Raw genomic sequence first — 18611 nt, forward strand, 5'->3', positions numbered from 1 at the left:
CTCACTGCCCTTCAGTGCTGCCCCCAGCTGATCTGCCCCAACGTGACCTGGGGGAGGGGGGAGGGGGGAGGGGGGGGGGAGCAATCAGGGTTAGAGGGCAGCATAGAGAGAGAGACAGAGAGAGACAGAAAGAGACAGAGAGAGACAGAGAGAGAGACAGAGAGACAGAGCGAGAAACAGAGAGAGACAGAAAGAGAGACACAGAGAGAGAGAGACAGAAAGAGAGACACAGAGAGAGAGAGACAGAGAGAGACAGAAAGAGAGACACAGAGAGAGAGAGAGAGACAGAGAGAGAGACAGAGAGAGAGACAGAGAGAGACAGAGAGAGAGACAGAGCGAGAAACAGAGAGAGACAGAAAGAGAGACACAGAGAGAGAGAGACAGAAAGAGAGACACAGAGAGAGAGAGACAGAGAGAGACAGAAAGAGAGACACAGAGAGAGAGAGAGAGAGACAGAGAGAGAGACAGAGAGAGAGAGAGACAGAGAGAGACAGAGAGAGAGACAGAGAGAGACAGAGAGAGACAGAGAGAGAGAGACACAGAGAGAGAGACACAGAGAGAGAGACACAGAGAGAGAGAGACAGAGAGAGACAGAGAGAGAGACAGAGAGACACAGAGACAGAGAGACACAGAGAGAGAGAGACAGAGAGAGAGAGAGACAGAGAGAGAGAGACAGAGAGAGAGAGACAGAGAGAGACAGAGAGAGAGACAGAGAGAGACAGAGAGAGACAGAGAGAGAAACAGAGAGAGACACAGAAAGAGAGACACAGAGAGAGAGACAGAGAGAGAGACAGAGAGACAGAGAGAGAGACAGAGAGAGAGAGAGACAGAGAGAGAGAGAGACAGAGAGAGACAGAAAGAGACAGAGAGAGACAGAGAGAGACAGAGAGAGACAGAGAGAGACAGAGAGAGACACAGAGAGAGAGAGACGGAGAGAGACAGAGAGAGACAGAAAGAGACAGAAAGAGAGACACAGAGAGACAGAGAGACACAAAGAGACAGGAGGACGTGGAGCTGAGTGGACTAGCCGATGACCGGTACCAGCAGTGTCAAGATCGGCCTCTGTGGAGGAGGCTCGTGGGCAGTTGCCCTCCAACAACAACAACGGAGGGTGGAGGAGCGATGCTCACAACAACGAGCGGAGCGCCGGGTGGCTAAAGCACAGCAGGTTGGCACAGTAGGGGGCACAGGTGGTGCATCAGCCAGTCATCTCAGTCAGTCGACCCGTGGCACCTGCTGGGTCTGCCCCGTGACCTCCTGCCGGCGGGCGTTCGACACTTCACGTGGCCTCAAGGTGCACGTAGCCTGGCACAAGCGTCGTGATGACGTCACCGCCACTTAGTGGCGAATGGCGGTTGTTGTTGTGTGTAGGCGTGTGTAGGCGTGCGTGTGTGTGTGTAGGTGTCTCTGTGTGTGTGTGTAGGTGTCTCTGTGTGTGTAGGTGTCTCTGTGTGTGTGTGTGTAGGTGTCTCTGTGTGTGTGTGTAGGTGTCTCTGTGTGTGTGTGTAGGTGTCTCCGTGTGTGTGTAGGCGTGCGTGTGAGTAGGTGTCTCTGTGTGTGTGTAGGCGTGCGTGTGTAGGTGTCTCTGTGTGTGTGTAGGCGTGCGTGTGTGTAGGTGTCTCTGTGTGTGTGTGTGTAGGTGTCTCTGTGTGTGTGTGTAGGTGTCTCTGTGCGTGTGTGTAGGTGTCTCTGTGTGTGTGTGTAGGTGTCTCTGTGCGTGTGTGTAGGTGTCTCTATGTGTGTGTGTAGGTGTCTGTGCGTGTGTGTAGGTGTCTCTGTGTGTGTGTAGGCATGCGTGTGTAGGTGTCTCTGTGTGTGTGTAGGCGTGCGTGTGTGTAGGTGTCTCTGTGTGTGTAGGTGTCTCTGTGTGTGTAGGCATGCGTGTGTGTAGGTGTCTCTGTGTGTGTAGGCGTGCGTGTGTGTAGGTGTCTCTGTGTGTGTGTGTAGGTGTCTCTGTGTGTGTGTGTAGGTGTCTCTGTGTGTGTGTGTAGGTGTCTCTGTGTGTGTGTAGGTGTCTCTGTGTGTGTGTAGGTGTCTCTGTGTGTGTAGGTGTCTCTGTGTGTGTGTGTAGGTGTCTCTGTGTGTGTAAGTGTCTCTGTGTGTGTAGGTGTCTCTGTGTGTGTGTGTAGGTGTCTCTGTGTGTGTGTGTAGGTGTCTCTGTGTGTGTGTGTAGGTGTCTCTGTGTGTGTAGGTGTCTCTGTGTGTGTGTGCAGGTGTCTCTGTGTGTGTGTGTAGGTGTCTCTGTGTGTGTAGATGTCTCTGTGTGTGTAGGTGTCTCTGTGTGTGTGTAGGCGTGCGTGTGTGTGTGTGTGTAGGTGTCTCTGTGTGTGTGTGTAGGTGTCTCTGTGTGTGTAGGTGTCTCTGTGTGTGTAGGTGTTCCTGTGTGTGTGTGTAGGTGTCTCTGTGTGTGTGTGTAGGTGTCTGTGTGTGTGTGTAGGTGTCTCTGTGTGTGTGTGTAGGTGTCTCTGTGTGTAGGTGTCTCTGTGTGTGTAGGTGTCTCTGTGTGTGTGTGTGTGTAGGTGTCTCTGTGTGTGTAGGTGTCTCTGTGTGTGTAGGTGTCTCTGTGTGTGTGTAGGTGTCTCTGTGTGTGTGTAGGTGTCTCTGTGTGTGTGTAGGCGTGCGTGTGTGTAGGTGTCTCTGTGTGTGTAGGTGTCTCTGTGTGTGTGTGTGTAGGTATCTCTGTGTGTGTGTAGGTGTCTCTGTGTGTGTAGGTGTCTCTGTGTGTGTAGGTGTCTCTGTGTGTGTAGGTGTCTCTGTGTGTGTAGGTGTCTCTGTGTGTGTGTAGGTGTCTCTGTGTGTGTCTCTGTGTGTGTGTGTGTCTCTGTGTGTGTGTGTAGGTGTCTCTGTGTGTGTAGGTGTCTCTGTGTGTGTAGGTGTCTCTGTGTGTAGGTGTCTCTGTGTGTGTGTGTAGGTGTCTCTGTGTGTGTAGGTGTCTCTGTGTGTGTGTAGGTGTCTCTGTGTGTGTAGGTGTGTAGGTGTCTCTGTGTGTGTGTGTGTGTAGGTGTCTCTGTGTGTGTAGGTGTCTCTGTGTGTGTAGGTGTCTCTGTGTGTGTAGGTGTCTCTGTGTGTGTGTGTAGGTGTCTCTGTGCGTGTGTGTAGGTGTCTTTGTGTGTGTGTGTCTCTGTCTCTGTGTGTGTGTAGGTGTCTCTGTGTGTGTGTGTGTGTGTAGGTGTCTCTGTGTGTGTGGTAGGTGTCTCTGTGTGTGTGTGTGTAGGTGTCTCTGTGTGTGTGTGTAGGTGTCTCTGTGTGTAGGTGTCTCTGTGCATGTGTGTAGATGTCACTGTGTGTGTAGGTGTCTCTGTGTGTGTGTGTAGGTGTCTCTGTGTGTGTGTAGGCGTGCGTGTGTGTAGGTGTCTCTGTGTGTGTAGGTGTCTCTGTGTGTGTGTGTAGGTGTCTCTGTGTGTGTGTAGGTGTCTCTGTGTGTGTGTAGGTGTCTCTGTGTGTGTCTCTGTGTGTGTGTGTAGGTGTCTCTGTGTGTGTGTGTAGGTGTCTCTGTGTGTGTGTGTAGGTGTCTCTGTGTGTGTAGGTGTCTCTTTGTGTGTGTAGGTGTCTCTGTGTGTGTGTAGGTGTCTCTGTGTGTGTGTAGGTGTCTCTGTGTGTGTCTCTGTGTGTGTGTGTGTGTCTCTTGTGTGTGTGTGTAGGTGTCTCTGTGTGTGTAGGTGTCTCTGTGTGTGTAGGTGTCTCTGTGTTGTGTGTGTAGGTGTCTCTGTGTGTGTGTGTAGGTGTCTCTGTGTGTAGGTGTCTCTGTGTGTGTGTGTAGGTGTCTCTGTGTGTGTAGGTGTCTCTGTGTGTGTGTAGGTGTCTCTGTGTGTGTAGGTGTGTAGGTGTCTCTGTGTGTGTGTGTGTGTAGGTGTCTCTGTGTGTGTAGGTGTCTCTGTGTGTGTGTAGGTGTCTCTGTGTGTGTAGGTGTCTCTGTGTGTGTGTGTAGGTGTCTCTGTGTGTGTGTGCAGGTGTCTCTGTGTGTGTAGATGTCTCTGTGTGTGTAGGTGTCTCTGTGTGTGTGTAGGCGTGCGTGTGTGTGTGTGTAGGTGTCTCTGTGTGTGTATGTAGGTGTCTCTGTGTGTGTGTGTAGGTGTCTCTGTGTGTGTAGGTGTCTCTGTGTGTGTGGTGCTCTTGTGTGTGGTGTCTCTGTGTGTGTGTGTAGGTGTCTGTGTGTGTGTGTAGGTGTCTCTGTGTGTGTGTGTAGGTGTCTCTGTGTGTAGGTGTCTCTGTGTGTGTAGGTGTCTCTGTGTGTGTGTGTGTGTAGGTGTCTCTGTGTGTGTAGGTGTCTCTGGTGTGTGTAGGTGTCTCTGTGTGTGTGTAGGTGTCTCTGTGTGTGTGTAGGTGTCTCTGTGTGTGTGTAGGTGCGTGCGTGTGTGTAGGTGTCTCTGTGTGTGTAGGTGTCTCTGTGTGTGTGTGTAGGTATCTCTGTGTGTGTGTAGGTGTCTCTGTGTGTGTAGGTGTCTCTGTGTGTGTAGGTGTCTCTGTGTGTGTAGGTGTCTCTGTGTGTGTGTAGGTGTCTCTGTGTGTGTCTCTGTGTGTGTGTGTGTCTCTGTGTGTGTGTGTAGGTGTCTCTGTGTGTGTAGGTGTCTCTGTGTGTGTAGGTGTCTCTGTGTGTAGTGTGTCTCTGTGTGTGTGTGTAGGTGTCTCTGTGTGTGTAGGTGTCTCTGTGTGTGTGTAGGTGTCTCTGTGTGTGTAGGTGTGTAGGTGTCTCTGTGTGTGTGTGTGTGTGTAGGTGTCTCTGTGTGTGTAGGTGTCTCTGTGTGTGTAGGTGTCTCTGTGTGTGTGTGTAGGTGTCTTTGTGTGTGTGTGTCTCTGTCTCTGTGTGTGTGTAGGTGTCTCTGTGTGTGTGTGTGTGTGTAGGTGTCTCTGTGTGTGTGTGTAGGTGTCTCTGTGTGTGTGTGTGTAGGTGTCTCTGTGTGTGTGTGTAGGTGTCTCTGTGTGTGTGTGTAGGTGTCTCTGTGTGTAGGTGTCTCTGTGCATGTGTGTAGATGTCTCTGTGTGTGTAGGTGTCTCTGTGTGTGTGTGTAGGTGTCTCTGTGTGTGTGTAGGCGTGCGTGTGTGTAGGTGTCTCTGTGTGTGTAGGTGTCTCTGTGTGTGTGTGTGTAGGTGTCTCTGTGTGTGTGTAGGTGTCTCTGTGTGTGTGTAGGTGTCTCTGTGTGTGTCTCTGTGTGTGGTGTGTAGGTGTCTCTGTGTGTGTGTGTAGGTGTCTCTGTGTGTGTAGGTGTCTCTGTGTGTGTAGGTGTCTCTGTGTGTGTAGGTGTCTCTGTGTGTGTGTAGGCGTGCGTGTGTGTAGGTGTCTCTGTGTGTGTAGGTGTCTCTGTGTGTGTGTGTGTAGGTGTCTCTGTGTGTGTGTAGGTGTCTCTGTGTGTGTGTAGGTGTCTCTGTGTGTGTCTCTGTGTGTGTGTGTAGGTGTCTCTGTGTGTGTGTGTAGGTGTCTCTGTGTGTGTAGGTGTCTCTGTGTGTGTAGGTGTCTCTGTGTGTGTAGGTGTCTCTGTGTGTGTGTGTAGGTGTCTCTGTGTGTGTCTCTGTGTGTGTGTGTGTGTCTCTGTGTGTGTGTGTAGGTGTCTCTGTGTGTGTAGGTGTCTCTGTGTGTGTAGGTGTCTCTGTGTGTGTGTGTAGGTGTCTCTGTGTGTGTGTGTAGGTGTCTCTGTGTGTAGGTGTCTCTGTGTGTGTGTGTGTGTAGGTGTCTCTGTGTGTGTAGGTGTCTCTGTGTGTGTGTAGGTGTCTCTGTGTGTGTAGGTGTGTAGGTGTCTCTGTGTGTGTGTGTGTGTAGGTGTCTCTGTGTGTGTAGGTGTCTCTGTGTGTGTAGGTGTCTCTGTGTGTGTAGGTGTCTCTGTGTGTGTGTGTAGGTGTCTCTGTGTGTGTGTGTAGGTGTCTCTGTGCGTGTGTGTAGGTGTCTTTGTGTGTGTGTGTCTCTGTCTCTGTGTGTGTGTAGGTGTCTCTGTGTGTGTGTGTGTAGGTGTCTCTGTGTGTGTGTGTAGGTGTCTCTGTGTGTGTGTGTAGGTGTCTCTGTGTGTGTGTGTAGGTGTCTCTGTGTGTGTGTGTAGGTGTCTCTGTGTGTAGGTGTCTCTGTGCATGTGTGTAGATGTCTCTGTGTGTGTCTCTGTGTGTGTGTGTAGGTGTCTCTGTGTGTGTAGGTGTCTCTGTGTGTGTGTGTAGGTGTCTCTGTGTGTGTAGGTGTCTCTGTGTGTGTGTAGGTGTCTCTGTGTGTGTAGGTGTCTCTGTGTGTGTAGGTGTCTCTGTGTGTGTGTGTAGGTGTCTCTGTGTGTGTGTGTGTAGGTGTCTCTGTGTGTGTGTGTGTAGGTGTCTCTGTGTGTGTAGGTGTCTCTGTGTGTAGGTGTCTCTGTGTGTGTGTGTAGGTGTCTCTGTGTGTGTGTGTGTGTGTAGGTGTCTCTGTGTGTGTGTGTAGATGTCTCTGTGTGTGTAGGTGTCTCTGTGTGTGTGTAGGTGTCTCTGTGTGTGTGTAGGCGTGCGTGTGTGTAGGTGTCTCTGTGTGTGTGTGTGTAGGTGTCTGTGTGTGTAGGTGTCTCTGTGTGTGTGGTGTATCCTACCGGTGACCCGTGCCCGCGTCTCAATGTGGCTGAGGTCTGCGGCGACGCCGGGCGTGTGAACGATGTCGTACAGCGAGAGCTCAGACACCAGCGGGCTGCCCTTGAGCAGCAGGGAGAGAGGTTGCCCAATGCCCCCGGCTGCCCCGAGCACAGCCACCCTCGTCAGGGACTGCACAGACAGACAGGGGAGAGGGTGGGTGGGTGAGTGGGTGGGTAGGTGGGGGAGTTGTGGGTGGGGGAGTGGGTGAGTGGGTGGGTGAGTTGATGGGGGAGTTGGTGGGGGAGTGAGTGGGTGGGGGAGTGAGTTGGTGGGTGAGTGAGTGGGTGGGTGGGTGAGTGGGTGAGTGAGTGGGTGAGTGGGTGGGTGGGTGAGTGAGTGGGTGGGTGGGTAGGTGGGTGAGTGGGTGGGGTGAGTGAGTGAGTGGGTGAGTGAGTGGGTGGGTGAGTGAGTGAATGGGTGAGTGGGTGAGTGAGTGGGTGAGTGAGTGGGTGGGTGGGTGAGTGAGTGGGTGGGTGAGTGAGTGGGTGGGTGAGTGAGTGGGTGAGTGGGTGGGTGAGTGAGTGGGTGGGTGAGTGAGTGGGTGAGTGGGTGAGTGGGTGGGTGGGTGGGTGAGTGGGTGGGTGGGTGAGTGGGTGGGTGGGTGAGTGGGTGAGTGAGTGGGTGAATGAGTGGGTGGGTGAGTGAGTGAGTGGGTGGGTGAGTGAGTGGGTGAGTGGGTGGGTGGGTGAGTGGGTGGGTGAGTGGGTGGGTGGGTAGGTGGGGGAGTGAGTGGGTGGGTGGGTGAGTTGGTGGGGGAGTGAGTGGGTGGGTGGGTGGGTGAGTGGGAGTGGGTGGGTGAGTGGGTGGGTGGGTGAGTGGGTGGGTGGGTGAGTGGGTGGGTGGGTGGGTGGGGGTGGGTGGGGGTGGGTGAGTGAGTGGGTGGGTGGGTGGGTGGGTGGGTGGGTGGTGGGGTGGGTGAGTGGGTGAGTGGGTGGTGGGTGGGTGAGTGAGTGGGTGGGTGAGTGGGTGAGTGAGTGGGTGAGTGAGTGGGGTGAGTGAGTGGGTGGGTGGGTGAGTGGGTGAGTGAGTGGGTGGGTGGGTGGGTGAGTGGGTGAGTGGGTGGGTGGGTGGGTGAGGTGGGTGAGTGGGTGAATGGGTGAGTGAGTGAGTGAGTGGGTGGGTGGGTGGTGAGTGGGTGAGTGAGTGAGTGGGTGAGTGGGTGAGTGGGTGAATGAATGTGGGTGAGTGAGTGGGTGAGTGGGGTGGGTGGGTGAGTGAGTGGGTGGGTGGGTGAGTGAGTGAGTGAATGGGTGAGTGGGTGAGTGAGTGGGTCAGTGAGTGAGTGGGTGGGTGAGTGGGTGGGTGGGTGGGTGAGTGAGTGGGGTGAGTGAGTGGGTGAGTGAATGGGTGAGTGAGTGGGTGAGTGAGTGGGTGAGTGGGTGGGTGGGTGAGTGGGTGGGTGAGTGGGTGGGTGGGTGGGTGAATGAGTGGGTGAGTGAGTGAGTGGGTGGGTGAGTGAGTGGGTGAGTGAGTGGGTGAGTGAGTGGGTGGGTGAGTGGGTGGGTGAGTGGGTGAGTGGGTGGGTGGGTGAGTGAGTGGGTGGGTGGGTGGGTGGTGGGTGAGTGAGTGAGTGAGTGGGTGGGTGGGTGAGTGGGTGGGTGAGTGGGTGGGTGAATGGGTGAGTGGGTGGGTGGGTGAGTGGGTGAGTGAGTGGGTGAGTGAGTGAGTGAATGGGTGAGTGGGTGAGTGAGTGGGTGAGTGAGTGGGTGGGTGGGTGAGTGAGTGGGTGAGTGAGTGGGTGGGTGAGTGAGTGAGTGAGTGGGTGGGTGGGTGGGTGAGTGGGTGGGTGGGTGAGTGGGTGAGTGAGTGGGTGAGTGAGTGGGTGGGTGGGTGGGTGAGGTGAGTGGGTGAGTGAGTGGGTGGGTGGGTGAGTGAGTGGGTGGGTGGGTAGGTGGGTGAGTGGGTGGGTGGGTGGGTGGGTGAGTGAGTGGGTGGGTGGGTGGGTGAGTGAGTGGGTGGGTGGGTGAGTGAGTGGGTGAGTGAGTGGGTGAGTGAGTGAGTGGGTGAATGAGTGGGTGAGTGGGTGAGTGAGTGGGTGGATGAGTGAGTGAGTGGGTGGGTGGGTGGGTGGGTGAGTGAGTGGGTGAGTGAGTGGGTGAGTGGGTGGGTGAGTGGGTGGGTGAGTGAGTGAGTGAGTGGGTGGGTGGGTGAGTGGGTGAGTGAGTGAGTGAGTGGGTGAGTGAGTGGGTGAGTGAGTGGGTGAGTGAGTGGGTGGATGAGGGGTGAGTGGGTGAGTGAGTGGGTGAGTGAGTAGGTGAGTGAGTGGGTGAGTGAGTAGGTGAGTGAGTAGGTAAGTGAGTGGGTGAGTGAGTGGGTGAGTGAGTGAGTGGGTGAATGAGTGAGTGGGTGAGTGAGTGGGTGAGTGAGTGGGTGGATGAGTGAGTGAGTGAGTGGGTGAATGGGTGAGTGAGTGGGTGAGTGAGTGGGTGAGTGAGTGGGTGAGTGAGTGGGTGGATGAGTGAGTCAGTGAGTGGGGTCTCTGAGTCTGTAGAATAATGCGTTAAGAGCTGTTTGGGCTGCAGCTCCAAATTCCCGCACGCGACCAGCTGAGTGGCTGTCGCGAGTGGGATGGGCCGGATCGTGCCTGGAACAGAGTTGCCCCCCTGGGCACAAACATTGCCGTGTTTAACATCGTTCAGTGTGACAATACGACCCGGTTTAACCTCTCCACTAACCACCCACTCACTCACCCACCCACCCACCCAACCACCCGCCCACCCACCCAACCACTCGCCCACCCACCCAACCACTCGCCCACCCACCCAACCACTCGCCCACCCACACAACCACTCGCCCACCCACACAACCACTCGCCCACCCACCCACTCACCCACCCACCCAACCACTCGCCCACCCACCCAACCACTCGCCCACCCACCCAACCACTCGCCCACCCACCCAACCACTCACCCACCCACCCAACCACTCACCCACCCACCCACCCAACCACTCACCCACCCACCCACCCAACCACTCACCCACCCACCCACCCAACCACTCACCCACCCACCCACCCAACCACTCACCCACCCACCCACCCAACCACTCACCCACCCACCCACCCAACCACTCACCCACCCAGCCACCCGCCCACCCAACCACTCGCCCACCCAACCACTCGCCCACCCAACCACTCGCCCACCCAACCACTCGCCCACCCAACCACTCGCCCACCCAAACCACTCGCCCACCCAACCACTCACCCACCCGCCCGCCCACTCACCCACCCACCCACCCGCTCGCTCACCCACCCACACACCCACCCACCTCACCCACCCCGGCACAAAGGAACTCGTTTGAGGCCGAGTCGACCTAGGGGAAGCCCAGGTACCGGTTCGGATAATTCGTCACCGGTGGTGTTGGTGGTGGCTGTGAACGGGAATTGAACTCGGGTCGCCGGGTTCGTAGCGCAGCGTAGAGCTAACCACTACACCCACCGCTCCCCACACCACGTGTATACACACACACACGTGTACACACACACACGTGTACACACACACACGTGTACACACACACACGTGTACACACACACACGTGTACACACACACGTGTACACAACACACGTGTACACACACACACGTGTACACACACACACGTGTACAACACACACACACGTGTACACACACACACACGTGTACACACACACACACGTGTACACACACACACACACGTGTACACACACACACGTGTACACACACACACGTGTACACACACACGTGTACACACACACGTGTACACACACACGTGTACACACACACACGTGTACACACACACACGTGTACACACACACACACGTGTACACACACACACACACACGTGTACACACACACACACACATGTACACACACACACACACGTGTACACACACACACGTGTACACACACACACGTGTATACACACACACAAGGTAAAATGAACCACTCTGTAACCTTGCCCAGCTCCTTATAATAGCTCCCTGCCACTGGGGGTACCTCCCCTCCCCCATTACCATCATCATCACCACTATCATCCCCATCACCACTAACACCACTATCACCACCACCACCACTAACATCATCACCATCACTATCACCACCACTATCACCACCACTATCACCACCACTATCACCACCACTATCATCACCACTATCATCACCACTACCATCACCACTATCATCATCACCATCACTATCACCAGCACTATCATCACCACCACCACCACTAACATCATCACTATCACCACCACTATCACCACTATCACCATCACTATCACCATCACTATCACCACCACTATCATCACCACTATCATCACCACTATCATCACCACTATCATCACCACTATCATCACCACTATCATCACCACTATCATCACCACTATCATCCCCATCACCACTAACACCACTATCACCACCACCACCATCATCACCATCACTATCACCACCACTATCACCACCACTATCATCACCACTACCATCACCACTATCATCATCACCATCACTATCACCAGCACTATCATCACCACCACCACCACTAACATCATCACTATCACCACCACTATCACCACTATCACCATCACTATCACCATCACTATCACCACCACTATCATCACCACTATCATCACCACTATCATCACCACTATCATCACCACTATCATCACCACTATCATCACCATCACCACTAACACCACTATCACCATCATCACCATCACTATCACCACCACTATCACCACCATCATCACCACTAACACCACTATCACCACCACTATCATCACCACTATCACCACCACTATCACCACCACTATCACCACCACTATCACCACCACTATCATCACCACTATCATCACCATTATCACCACCACTATCACCACCACTATCATCACCCACTATCACCACCACTATCATCACCACTATCACCACCGCTATCACCACCGCTATCATCACCACTAACACCACTATCACCACCACCACCACTATCATTACCACTATCATCACCACCATCATCACCACTAACACCACCACCACTACCATCACCACTATCATCCCCATCACCACTATCACCACCATGACCACCATCGTTACTGTACCCAACCAGCTGGGGCTGGGCAGCTTCAGAGCTCACCAGTTTCTTCCAGCCTAAATCAAACGTCTGTGGCTATTACCACCACCACCATCACTACCACCATCACCACCATCACTACCACCATCACCATCACCACCACCATCACCACCACCATCACCACCACCATCACCACCACCATCACCACCACCACCACCACCATCACCACCACCATCACCACCACCATCACCACCACCATCACTACCACCATCACCATCACCACCACCATCACCACCACCATCACCACCACCATCACCACCACCATCACCACCACCATCACCACCACCATCACCACCACCATCACTACCACCATCACCACCACCATCAACCACCGCCACTACCACCATCACTACCTCCATCACCACCACCATCACTACCACCACCACCATCACCACCATCACCACCACCATCACCACCACCATCACTACCACCATCACCACCACCATCACTACCACCATCACCATCACACCACCATCACTACCACCATCACCACCACCATCACCACCACCATCACCACCACCATCACCACCACCATCACCACCACCATCACTACCACCATCACCATCACCACCACCATCACTACCACCATCACCATCACCACCACATCACTACCACCATCACCACCACCATCACCACCACCATCACCACCACCATCACCACCACCATCACCACCACCATCACTACCACCATCACCATCACCACCACCATCACTACCACCATCACCACCACCATCACCACCACCATCACCACCACCATCACTACCACCATCACCACCACCATCACTACCACCATCACTACCACCATCACCACCACCACCATCACCACCATCACCACCACCATCACCACCACCATCACCACCACCATCACCACCACCATCACCACCACCATCACCACCACCATCACTACCACCATCACTACCACCATCACGACCACCATCACTACCACCACCACCATCACCATCACCACCACCATCACTACCACCATCACCACCACCATCACCACCACCATCACCACCACCATCACCATCACCACCACCATCACTACCACCATCACCATCACCACCACCATCACTACCACCATCACCACCACCATCACTACCACCATCACTACCACCACCACCATCACTACCTCCATCACTACCACCACCACCATCACTACCTCCATCACTACCACCATCACTACCACCACCACCATCACTACCACCATCACTACCACCACCACCATCACTACCTCCATCACTACCACCATCACTACCACCATCACTACCACCACCACCATCACTACCACCATCACTACCACCATCACTACCACCACCACCATCACTACCACCATCACTACCACCACCACCATCACTACCTCCATCACTACCACCATCACTACCACCACCACCATCACTACCACCATCACCATCACTACCACCATCACCACCATCACCACCACCATCACTACCACCATCACTACCACCATCACTACCACCACCACCATCACTACCACCATCACCACCACCATCACTACCACCATCACCACCACCATCACTACCACCATCACCACCACCATCACTACCACCGCCTGGCTCTTCGAGCGTTTCCCCTTGATTCCTGACCTATGGGTGCTACTCAGACTGCGGCTCCCCCTCCTGCTCCCTCCCCCTCCCTCCCCTCCCTTCCCTCCCTCTCCTCCCTCTCCTCTCCTCCATCTCCCTCCTCTCCTCCCCTCCCTCTCCTCCCTCCCCTCCCTCCCTCTCCTCCCCCCCTCTCCTCCCTCTCCTCCCTCCCCTCCCTCCCTCTCCTCCCTCCCCTCTCCTCCATCTCCCCCTTCTCCTCTCCTCCACCCCCCCCTCTCCTCCCCTCCCTCTCCTCCATCCCCCCCTCCTCTCCTCCCTCCCCTCTCCTCCCTCCCCCCTCCCCTCCATCTCCCCCCTCCCTCCACTCCCCTCCCTCTCCTCCCCTCCGTCTCCTCCCTCTCCTCCCCTCCCTCTCCTCCCCCCCTCTCCTCCATCTCCTCCCTCCCCCCTCCCCTCTCCTCCCTCCCTCCTCTCCTCCCTCCCCTCAATCTCCCCCATCCCTCTCCTCCATCTCCTCTCCTTCCCTCCCCTCTCCTCCATCTCCCCCCTCCCTCCCCTCTCCTCCCTCCCTCCCCTCTCCTCCCTCCCTCTCCTCCCTCTCCTCCCTCCCCCCTCCCCTCCCTCTCCTCCATCTCCCCCCCACCTCCCTGCCAGGGCTATCACAGTGGCTAGATGAGACGTCCATCTCACAGCGACCTAGATGAGACTTCCACCTCTCAGCGGCTACATGAGACGTCCATCTCTCTCTCTCTAACACACAGGCTAAGCAGGAGACGGTGACCTCGATCTCGACCCAGACGATAGACGACGCCTCAGTCTACATTTGGTGCCAAGGGAGGTGTAGAGAGATCGATGTGCGAGAGTTACACGGTACCTAGGAGATGTTGGATACCTCTCCTGTAGTGCATAACGCAGGAGGTGTCGGGGTTTGACCTTGACTAGACCTGCTGCTGCTGCTGTATATCTGGAGTCTGCGTGTCTCCCCTGTGGTGAAATGTTAACTATCTCGCCTGGTCTACAGGAAGTCGTGGGTTCGATCCCGACCTTGACTAGACCTGCTGCTGCTGCTGCTGTATATCTGGAGTCTGCGTGTCTCCCCTGTGGTGAGATGTTAACTATCTCGCCTGGTATACAGGAAGTCGTGGGTTCGATCCAGACCTTGACTAGACCTGCTGCTGCTGCTGTATATGTGGAGTCTGCGTGTCTCCCCTGTGGTGAAATGTTGACAATCTCGCCTGGTATACAGGAAGTCGTGGGTTCGATCCAGACCTTGACTAGCCTTGCTGCTGCTGCTGTATATCTGGAGTCTGCGTGTCTCCCCTGTGGTGAAATGTTAACTATCTCGCCTGGTACACAGGAGGTCGTGGGTTCAATCCAGACCTTGACTAGACCTGCTGCTGCTGCTGTATATCTTGAGTCTGCGTGTCTCCCCTGTGGTGAGATGTTAACTATCTCGCCTGGTATACAGGAAGTCGTGAGGTCGATCCAGACCTTGACTAGACCTGCTGCTGTATATCTGGAGTCTGCGTGTCTCCCCTGTGGTGAGATGTTAACTATCTCGCCTGGTGTACAGGAAGTCGTGGGTTCGATCCAGACCTTGACTAGCCTTGCTGCTGCTGTATATCTGGAGTCTGCGTGTCTCCCCTGTGGTGAGATGTTGACTATCTCGCCTGGTATACAGGAAGTCGTGGGTTCGATCCAGACCTTGACTAGCCTTGCTGCTGCTGCTGCTGCTGTATATCTGGAGTCTGCGTCTCTGTCTCCCCTGTGGTGAGATGTTAACTATCTCGCCTGGTATACAGGAAGTCGTGGGTTCGATCCAGACCTTGACTAGCCTTGCTGCTGCTGTATATCTGGAGTCTGCGTGTCTCCCCTGTGGTGAGATGTTAACTATCTCGCCTGGTATACAGGAAGTCGTGGGTTCGATCCAGACTTTGACTAGACCTGCTGCTGTATATCTGGAGTCTGCGTGTCTCCCCTGTGGTGAAATGTTAACTATCTCGCCTGGTATACAGGAAGTCGTGGGTTCGATCCAGACCTTGACTAGACCTGCTGCTGCTGTATATCTAGAGTCTGCGTGTCTCCCCTGTGGTGAGATGTTAACTATCTCGCCTGGTATACAGGAAGTCGTGGGGTCGATCCCGACCTTGCCTAGACCTGCTGCTGCTGCTGTATATGTGGAGTCTGCGTGTCTCCCCTGTGGTGAGATGTTAACAATCTCGCCTGGTATACAGGAAGTCGTGGGTTTGATCCAGACCTTGACTAGACCTGCTGCTGTATATCTGGAGTCTGCGTGTCTCCCCTGTGGTGAGATGTTAACTATCTCGCCTGGTCTACAGGAAGTCGTGGGTTCGATCCCGACCTTGACTAGACCTGCTGCTGCTGTATATCTGGAGTCTGCGTGTCTGACCCTGTGGTGAAATGTTGACAATCTCGCCTGGCTTACAGGAAGTCGTGGGGTCGATCCAGACCTTGACTAGACCTGCTGCTGCTGTATATCTGGAGTCTGCGTCTCTGTCTCCCCTGTGGTGAAATGTTGACAATCTCGCCTGGTCTACAGGAAGTCGTGGGTTCGATCCAGACCTTGACTAGCCTTGCTGCTGTATATCTGGAGTCTGCGTGTCTCCCCTGTGGTGAGATGTTAACTATCTCGCCTGGTCTACAGGAAGTCGTGGGTTCGATCCCGACCTTGACTAGGCCTGCTGCTGCTGTATATCTGGAGTCTGCGTGTCTGACCCTGTGGTGAAATGTTGACAATCTCGCCTGGCTTACAGGAAGTCGTGGGGTCGATCCAGACCTTGACTAGACCTGCTGCTGCTGCTGTATATCTGGAGTCTGCGTCTCTGTCTCCCCTGTGGTGAGATGTTAACTATCTCGCCTGGTCTACAGGAAGTCGTGGGTTCGATCCTGACCTTGACTAGACCTGCTGCTGCTGTATATCTGGAGTCTGCGTGTCTGACCCTGTGGTGAAATGTTGACAATCTCGCCTGGTCTACAGGAAGTCGTGGGGTCGATCCAGACCTTGACTAGACCTGCTGCTGCTGTATATCTGGAGTCTGCGTCTCTGTCTCCCCTGTGGTGAAATGTTAACTATCTCGCCTGGTGTACAGGAAGTCGTGGGTTCGATCCAGACCTGGACTAGCCTTGCTGCTGTATATCTTGAGTCTGCGTCTCTGTCTCCCCTGTGGTGAGATGTTAACTACCTCGCCTGGTATACAGGAAGTCGTGGGGTCGATCCAGACCTTGACTAGCCTTGCTGCTGCTGCTGTATATCTGGAGTCTGCGTCTCTGTCTCCCCTGTGGTGAAATGTTAACTATCTCGCTGGTCTACAGGAAGTCCTGGGGTTCGATCCCGACCTTGACTAGCCTTGCTGCTGTATATCTGGAGTCTGCGTGTCTCCCCTGTGGTGAGATGTTAACTATCTCGCCTGGTATACAGGAAGTCGTGGGGTCGATCCAGACCTTGACGAGCCTTGCTGCTGCTGCTGTATATCTGGAGTCTGCGTCTCTGTCTCCCCTGTGGTGAAATGTTGACAATCTCGCCTGGTCTACAGGAAGTCGTGGGTTCGATCCAGACCTTGACTAGCCTTGCTGCTGTATATCTGGAGTCTGCGTGTCTCCCCTGTGGTGAGATGTTAACTATCTCGCCTGGTATACAGGAAGTCGTGGGTTCGATCCAGACCTTGACTAGCCTTGCTGCTGCTGCTGTATATCTGGAGTCAGCGTCTCTGTCTCCCCTGTGGTGAAATGTTGACAATCTCGCCTGGTATACAGGAAGTCGTGGGTTCGATCCAGACCTTGACTAGCCTTGCTGCTGCTGCTGTATATCTGGAGTCTGCGTCTCTGTCTCCCCTGTGGTGAGATGTTAACTATCTCGCCTGGTCTACAGGAAGTCGTGGGTTCGATCCAGACCTTGACTAGCCTTGCTGCTGCTGCTGCTGTATATCTGGAGTCTGCGTCTCTGTCTCCCCTGTGGTGAGATGTTAACTACCTCGCCTGGTATACAGGAAGTCGTGGGTTCGATCCAGACCTTGACTAGACTTGCTGCTGCTGCTGTATATCTGGAGTCTGCGTGTGTCCCCTGTGGTGAAATGTTGACAATCTCGCCTGGTCTACAGGAAGTCGTGGGTTCGATACCAACCTTGACTAGACCTGCTGCTGCTGCTGTATATCTGGAGTCTGCGTCTCTGTCTCCCCTGTGGTGAGATGTTAACTACCTCGCCTGGTATACAGGACTCACACGGAGACCCATAGACTCACCACGCAGATAACCCATAGACTCACGCAGAGATCCATAGACTCACGGAGACTCACAGACTCACACAGAGACCCACAGAATCACACAGGGACCCATAGAATCATCACACAGAGACCCATAGACTCACCACACAGACACCCATAGACTCACACAGAGACACACAGACGAATAGACTCACCACACAGAGACCCATAGACTCACCACACAGAGACCCATAGACTCACCACACAGACACCCATAGACTCACACAGAGACCCATAGACTCACACAGAGACCCATAGACTAATCACACAGAGACCCATAGACTCATCACACACACAGACCCATAGACTTAACACCGAACCCATATAATCAACAATTAATCCGTGCCACTTATAATGGCGTGCATGCGTGTGCATTAATGCTCACACAAGCGCAGAAACTATGCCTTAGCAACATTTAACCTTGAACACCGACAAAGCCCCACTCCGCCCGCCCCCCAACAAGCTCCTCGCGGCGTGACCCGAGGCGCCTCAAAACCGGTAGGGAATCTAGGCGAGCGCCGGCAACGGGCAGGCTTCGCGGTTGCGACTAGGCCTCGTCGTGTCGCGTGAGGAGGAATTTTTTTTTTAAATGTTTTGCGTTCTACCTGCGAGGAGGAGGAGAAGCTCCTGATGGCCGTGCGCACGGCGCCAGCGCCCGAGATGCGTGAGAACATCGTCGCGGTGAGAAGAGAAGTGGTGAGGTGAAGTGGTGGTGGTGGTGAGGTGAGCGGAGTTTGCCCTACAGCTGAAGACGACAAGGCCACGCGTTCTGCGCATGCGCGGAGAGGGGGGAGGAAACCCGAACACCTCGCCAAATCCCCACCCCCACGCCTTCAACGGTCGATTCCGACCCGTAACCATCCGAAACGCGGATAGCGAGGTGTCGTTTTGTCTGGTATCGATTCAGTGTCGTTGGGGGGGTTTGCCTGAAGCGTTAAGGAATCGATTCGTGGTGTGATGGTTGGTTTTTTTTAATTGGCGTGGAGGAATCGGAATCGGTTAAGGACTTGCCCTTGGGATCACCATACGAGTGACCCTTATAAGAAGACCCATAGAGATACATAGAGACCCATAGAGATACATAGAGACCCATAGAGAT

The 18611-nt window shown here is 54.4% G+C and overlaps 2 protein-coding genes across 2 annotated transcripts in view; both read right to left on the bottom strand.

Moving 5' to 3' along the window:
- Nucleotides 1-18327, bottom strand: part of LOC116958415 (malate dehydrogenase, mitochondrial-like) — a 45517-nt gene extending 27190 nt beyond the window's left edge. The window contains exons 1-3 of the mRNA XM_076056732.1: nt 18118-18327; nt 6534-6702; nt 1-47 (exon numbers count right to left, since the gene is read on the bottom strand). The exon at nt 1-47 is cut by the window's left edge and continues 37 nt beyond it. Of these exons, the coding sequence (XP_075912847.1) occupies nt 1-47; nt 6534-6702; nt 18118-18186 (285 nt within the window). The 5' untranslated portion in view covers nt 18187-18327. The remainder of the gene's footprint in view (nt 48-6533; nt 6703-18117) is intronic.
- On the bottom strand, nt 13855-17887 carry LOC142907326 (uncharacterized). Its single transcript, XM_076056735.1, has 3 exons — nt 17876-17887; nt 15714-15819; nt 13855-15610 (listed from the first exon to the last, which is right to left on the bottom strand). The coding sequence occupies exons 1-3, from the start codon at nt 17885-17887 to the stop codon at nt 14781-14783; spliced, it is 948 nt and encodes a 315-aa protein (XP_075912850.1). The 3' UTR covers nt 13855-14780.
- Nucleotides 18328-18611: the final 284 nt, after the last annotated feature.

Source organism: Petromyzon marinus, chromosome 77 (genome assembly GCF_048934315.1).
Source record: "Petromyzon marinus isolate PM22_M1 ecotype Great Lakes invasive population chromosome 77, UKy_Petmar_22M1.pri1.0, whole genome shotgun sequence".
Taxonomy (NCBI): domain Eukaryota; kingdom Metazoa; phylum Chordata; class Hyperoartia; order Petromyzontiformes; family Petromyzontidae; genus Petromyzon; species Petromyzon marinus.